The sequence below is a fragment of the Aptenodytes forsteri genome, unplaced genomic scaffold (genome assembly GCF_000699145.1).
Source record: "Aptenodytes forsteri isolate BGI_AS27 unplaced genomic scaffold, ASM69914v1 Scaffold366, whole genome shotgun sequence".
Lineage (NCBI taxonomy): Eukaryota > Metazoa > Chordata > Aves > Sphenisciformes > Spheniscidae > Aptenodytes > Aptenodytes forsteri.
Window position 1 is genome coordinate 2,569,873 of NW_008794621.1, and position 6,397 is coordinate 2,576,269.

The 6,397-nt window shown below is 42.9% G+C and overlaps 1 protein-coding gene across 1 annotated transcript in view; it reads left to right on the forward strand.

Moving 5' to 3' along the window:
* The first annotated feature begins 1,039 nt into the window (after positions 1 to 1,039).
* The window catches only part of IL26 (interleukin 26), a 6,573-nt gene continuing 1,215 nt past the window's right edge, over positions 1,040 to 6,397 (forward strand). The window contains exons 1-3 of the mRNA XM_019470463.1: positions 1,040 to 1,210; positions 1,594 to 1,650; positions 3,108 to 3,239. Of these exons, the coding sequence (XP_019326008.1) occupies positions 1,040 to 1,210; positions 1,594 to 1,650; positions 3,108 to 3,239 (360 nt within the window). The remainder of the gene's footprint in view (positions 1,211 to 1,593; positions 1,651 to 3,107; positions 3,240 to 6,397) is intronic.

Here is a 6,397-nt window from a genome sequence, read left to right on the forward strand (position 1 = left end):
TTTGACTTACACCCTTCCTTGGCTTAACAGCCTCACATTGCTGGTGTCACTTCAGCATTTCCAAGTCTATCCTTGGTGTGATGTTCCTTGCATGTCTGGAGTGGTACCTGAGAAACCCTCAGCATTTGGCTGTCTCAGAAACAGGCCCAATCTCTGTTTGAGCAACTCGGTAGAAGAGTGACCATCTGACTCTACAGTTTTACTTTTACCACATCTGTGGCGGCTATGCTGCGACCTTGCACGTTATTTCCCAGTGCCCGTGGCTCGTAGCAGGCTCATGAGGCAACTTGATAGCCAGGCATGCCCCAGTCCTTGAACAGAGCCCTCCCTGGAGCCCTCCCTTTCACACTAAACAGCCTGCTGCTTCTACCGGGGCAAATCCTGCCCTGGCAAAAGACTAATTGTAGAAATTAAAATAGGCAGCAAACTCCTTTGCTACTAGCTGCTGTACCCCTGAAACAAAACACTTCTCAAAGACCGGACAGTGAAGTTTTAAAGGCAGTGCAGTCCAACCTCCTTAGAGATAACTGATTTTCTAATGTTTCTTAGGTTAAATTAGCAAAGATTTTTTTCTCTCCAGGCCATTACCTTTCAAAAAATTGCTGCCATAAGGTTTTGTGGAAAAATAAAAAAAAATTTCACACATTTGGTATACTTTGTTACGAAACCAAACTAACCAGCTCAACTACTTTTTCCTCACTTGACCACCACTTAAATGAAAGAAGACTTCTCACATGAGAGGGAAGTTCTTCTTTCTTGGAAACCTTGACCCTGTTGCCAGTAAATATGGAGCTATCGTTTAGAAAAACGTCACAGATGATTGTGGTCAAATTTGTTGAAAGTGGAGCAAGATGTATAAAAAAGCACAGCAACAATACTGATCAGCCAGCACATGAGCAATAGGTTATCTACGTGAGCATCTCAGTGTAGAAGCTGCTTTGAGGGTTAACAAAATTAGGTTAACCTCTGTCATCTAACCAGTCTTGCTGTATCACATACGCTGCTGTGACTGTAGAGGCACGAAGATTTGGGAGTGAAGATGAAAGTATATTCTATTTTGAGACCTGGGCATTTTTTAGTTCTGCTTTGTCTTTTCACTGTGGAAGGCAAAAAGCCACCTACAGGAAAGCATACCTGCCGAAAAGGACTCCTCTCCCAAGTGACAGAGAACCTGTATATCAAGGCAACTAGTTTAAAATCATCTGTTCCTGTAAGTTGATCCCACTAGTTGAAAAGTTTATTTTATTTATAGATGCTTCTTTACCAGCTTCATTACTGAGCACCTGGAAACTTTAATAAGCCGAGTGATCTCTACAGTCCTGAGAGACAGGGTAATGCCGCTGCTCCTTTTGTAAAGATGGGAAAAAAGAAGATGCATAGAGAGGTGGAATGAGTTTGCCAAGGAGTTTGCCATGGAAGAAGTCTGTAGCTAGGCTGGGATTGGAGCACGGATTTGCTGAGTCCTCATCCTACATCTGAATAAGATGATGATGATGATTATTATTACTACTAAGTTTTGTACAAACCAGACTTAAAACTTTGTCTCCCTTCCTCTGCTTAGGTTAATTAATACTAGCACATTATCTTTTACAGAAGGATCTCATCAAGAACACAAGACTGCTTAAAAAGACAACAAAAATGCTGTTTATGGTAAGATTTATACTACTGGTTTTCCATTTTCTTACTTTATTTTCCTTTGGTCTGTAGAGATAGGAATGCATGATCAAAAGGAATGACAGCTGACACAAAAATCACTTGTGTTTAATAGGGAAGGACATTATCTTTATGAGAGTCATGAGTTTAATGAAGTCCTCTGCTTAGAGGAAGAGTGTTATCTCTGCCCCATAGAAGGGGATTTTCCTCTGGGACACGAGGGGAGGGTTGAGTGTGGTACGGTGAGAAAGAGGTGGATTTGGAAAGCCTGGCTGGAGGGACTTCTCTTTAGGTGGTTGCAGTGGTGCTCTGCCAGGAGACTTGGGGTAAGGGTGTTTGCTGTGTCGGGGAGGAGCATGCTTGTGGTAGCACTTGCTCCTCCTGTGAGCACTTGACTGTGTGCAATCCTCCCCAGAAATGCTTTCCAGGCACCAGCCCATTCACGTGAGGGCCAGGGCCACAGCCACCATCCCAGCAGCTGAGACACCTTCTGCTGAGGGTGTGTGGTACCACGCATAGCCCAGGGATGCTGCAGAGCAGCCAGGATACCCAAGGAGCTGCTTTGGGCTTTGACCTCTGCAGGTGCACTGGAATAAGGAGATCAGAGTTCCCCAGTGCGATTCAGCATGGGAGTGAGACACTAAACTTGGGGTGCCTATTCATAGTGTGTGAGATATTTTAGCTTCCTTAACACAGAGATCTAGTCAGCAGGGCTAAATGAGTCAGTTTATCCTTAAGTAGAGACCTACTGGCCTTTGAACTCCCCTGGATCTCATCGATTACCTTGGGAGTGAAGGCTCCTCATTCGCCTGAGGGACCTACACATGGACACCTGCATATAGGTGGCTTAGTCTGCAGCTGCATTACCCTCCTGGTGGGAATTTCACACCTGATGCTTGGTTCCATTGCCTAAAAATAGGCATATAGCCATTTGAAATACCTTTGGGTAACCAAGAGATCCCACAGGACAGGCGGATATGACACAGGGTGTACAGGATGACTGGTCTCTTCTGGAGCAGCGGCTGGGGATGGGCGGGATACCCGACAGCATCTCGAATGGTATGGGGCACTGATGTGGAGGAATGGGACAATGACACCCACAATGACTCCTACAATTTGGCCAAGATGATCTGACTTAACTCCCCAATTTATCTTCCATTTATTCTTTGTGTGTTAAATAGATTTGTTGCTGTCACTTCTGTTCATGGTTGGCCTTGCCAATACTCCTTTGGCTGCCAGCACAGCATCCTCCCACCTCTCCTTCAGAAACCACAGGGGTACATTGAGCTGTTTAAAAAAAAAGGAAGCACTCCAGTGGGATACTAAAATTAATGAAAATGTTTTTATTGATTGTACACTTTCTGAACATGCATATTTTTACGAGGCTGAAGTTTTAGGCCGAAGTTGACTTGTGAGGTTTTCATTTTGCAACTCTTTACCTGCTTTGTTTTCAGACAAACTGCAGTGTTCGAGATCAGCTCCTCTCCTTCTACGTGAAAAATGTTTTCAGTCATCTCGGAGTAGGAAGTGACAAGTTGTACTTTATTAGTGCCTTCCAGGTCCTGCAAGCGAACATGGATGCCTGTGTGAGTATATTCCTGAGAGCCAAACTAACTTTGTCCAGCTGAAAGGTTAGGGAAGGGCTCCATCACAGTTTTTCTGCAGATAGAGAAGGTGATTCAGAGTCATGGTGTGCCCCACATTACAGAGGACCTGACTTCCCAAGGGCTTCCCCGCTGGGGCTGGGGAAGTTTAACACCGCTCATTTCCTCCCAGAGCGAGCTTGTGGGGAGCGGGCAAGATGGTGGAGATACCATGGAGACAAGCCACTTCCCTGCTGATGATGTTGCCTTGTGCTGCCCTCTCAGCACCAAAGCTGCAAAGAGACAAGGGTAATCACAAAGAGAAATGTGGCTCCTCAAGTTTCCGTGGTGTAACACCAGTTATACTTTCCTTCTTCAACAGCGTACCCATTGGACGTGTGTAATCTTTACTCACATGTCATCTCTGCTCCTCCATACTGAATTTTGAAAGAGCTGGTGGTGTCTCATGAGTAAGCAGGGACTGCAGTTATGAAGCACATTGGAGCAGTTTCTATGTGTTGGCTATGCCCACAGTCAGAGTAGGTTGTCAGGGAGTGATGCTGCCCACTGGCAAAATGTCCCTAGAGCGGATCCAGGTGTTCCAGGGAAGAGGCACTTTTACCAACACCATGTTGTCATCCCACCCTGTAAATAACAACAGGACAGCAGTTAAAGCACACTTTTGCCCATGCAAATATGCATACTAACATACTATGATGCTAAGATGACACTGTCACTTGTGGGTCATTTCTTGTCTTATTTTGAAGGGTAGATGAGTAACAACAGGGTGTGCCTTAAAACTTTATGTCCTATGGCTATTTCCCCCTCCCCCCCTAAACCTGCAGTCCTCACAAGTCACAGTGTCCCAAAAACTGGAGTGTGACTTAGGGTGAAATATAGCCATGGATATCCAGGCAAATGTCTATAGTAATTTTAAAAAGTGAGGGCAGGATGAGAAGTCAATGAAATGTTAATGAATTAAAACTTTGTCTAATCTGAATTGTATGGTAGCATGAAAGAGCATAGCATGTATGGTAGCACACATGTATGCGTGCATGGTTCTACATGCACACAAATATTTGCCATGCAAAAATAAGCAGCTTCAGAGATCTTTTTGCAGTGCTATAGCTCAGAACACAACCGGAATATTTGTATAATGTAAAAAGATTCAAATCTCAATGGGAGAAAACTCGACCAGCTTTCAGGTTCTGCATTTGAAACCATGCTAAACAGTTGCAATTTACAGTCATTATTCACAGCGTTCACCACACTGCTGTGGTTATCTGTGTCTGTCAAAATTCCAGATATTGTATGCTATAATATACTTTACAGAGATTTCATTCTTGTCTGGAAAAGCAATTACACCCAATACAAGGGCCAGTACACACTGAGGAGTTCAGACTGTCAACCGTGACTGAATTCAGAATACCAGTTATTCTGAAATACCATCAGTGACTGGAGCTTGCTATATAACTTAGTAATACATTTGCTTCTGTGCTGTATGGAGACAAAATGCTGCAGATTTCTCAAAGCTCCTGCATTCTTTTTCACAATTAGTGCCAGTGTTTCACCCAACACAAGTCTAAACATAACAATTTACATTTCTGGATCTTAAAAAATACTGGTAGAAGAGAAAAGACTTCCTCGGGTAGAAGAAAAACAATAGCTCTTTGAGAAATGACAGCTTGTCATGATTTTCTAGGAGACACCTCATTTCTGGAAACTAACGATTTTTAAAGTATTTGTATTAGTTCAAAGCCAACGATACAAAAGCATGTGCAAGAATAATAGAAACTGTGGACAGAATGAAAGTAACGGATCCTTTGCTAATACCAAGTTTGGGATTTCTCCATCATATTATTCCTCAATAAATTAGCAAACTCATTCATCCATCTACATAAGCTCTTTAATTTTTATTATCTAGTTGAGTTATAAGATGTTTATCAGAAGGGATTTCCACCATGGCAACATCCTTATGTAATGAATTTGTTACCTTTCAAGGATAGAGTTCTTCATACAATTGAGGGAAACAGTGATACCTTTATATACATACCTACCCACCCTATATTCTTTTGTAAACGCAGGCTCTAATTCAGCCAGCTGGAGGCATGCATGCTATTTAAAAATCCTAACAATATTTGTCTCCAAACCACTTCCAAAGACTTTGTACTATATTATTATTACAATTGTCACCCTGCTAGTTCTTGGTTTTGTCCAAACAAGAAACATTAATATTTTCCAATGATTTAGGAGCCCGAGTCCTATTTTTCAAAAACACATAGGTACTAAAATCTCTAAATCCCTTTTCTGCAGTGAAATCAGGCTCTTTCATTCAGAGTATGACTACACGGTAAAGGGAACCTGTATTTTTCCTTGGATACTCAGAGCATCCACCTGCAGCACCACTGGCCTCAGCAAAAGCCTGTCTACTTCTTCATGTGCCCTATTGAGCCAGCAACAGTGCCGAGAACAGTATGAAGTTGCTTCTGATTATGGAAGCTTTTCCTTGCATTTGAGCAGTGCAGAAAGGCAATATATTCACTGCAGGATTTTTAATCGTTGCTCTATCGTTGCAGACAGAGCTTGTAGACCTCTAGCAGAGATTGCAGCGTCGCTGACAGTCAATGAGCAAGCTTACTTGCTTGCTCATTCGTTTACTTGCTCTTTTTGCAGGAAGAAGAGAGTCTGTAATTGGTATTACCACTCAAGCCAGCATAGTCATTTAAGGTCAGTTCTGTCACCGAATGATTCCTGTGGAAATCCGCATCGTACAGGCTGACCTTAAAAAAAAAAAAAAAAAAAAGCCCCAAGTCAGAAAGAACTGCCCTAGTTAGAAGATTTTTAAAGGTTTACAAATTAGAGTTGCTTTTATTTACACTTTCATCCTGCGAGGTGACTTTAAGAAGCACAAAAGGTGACTTGAAAGAGAAGATGTTTGTTGCTCCTTTTTAAAACCTGTGTGAGGTAGAAAGGACTAACCGTCCATTTCAGCAGGGTCGCCTCTTTTCATGTGAGTTCAGGACCTTTGCCTTTTGCCTCTTCAAACGCGTCGTCCCTCTTTGCGGACTGGAAAACATCGGAGTTTTCCATTTTTTCCCCTGAAAGAATGATTCTCCCCCTTGGAAAGCCCGGGGAGCCGGGGAGTCAGCAAGCCGCGGTGC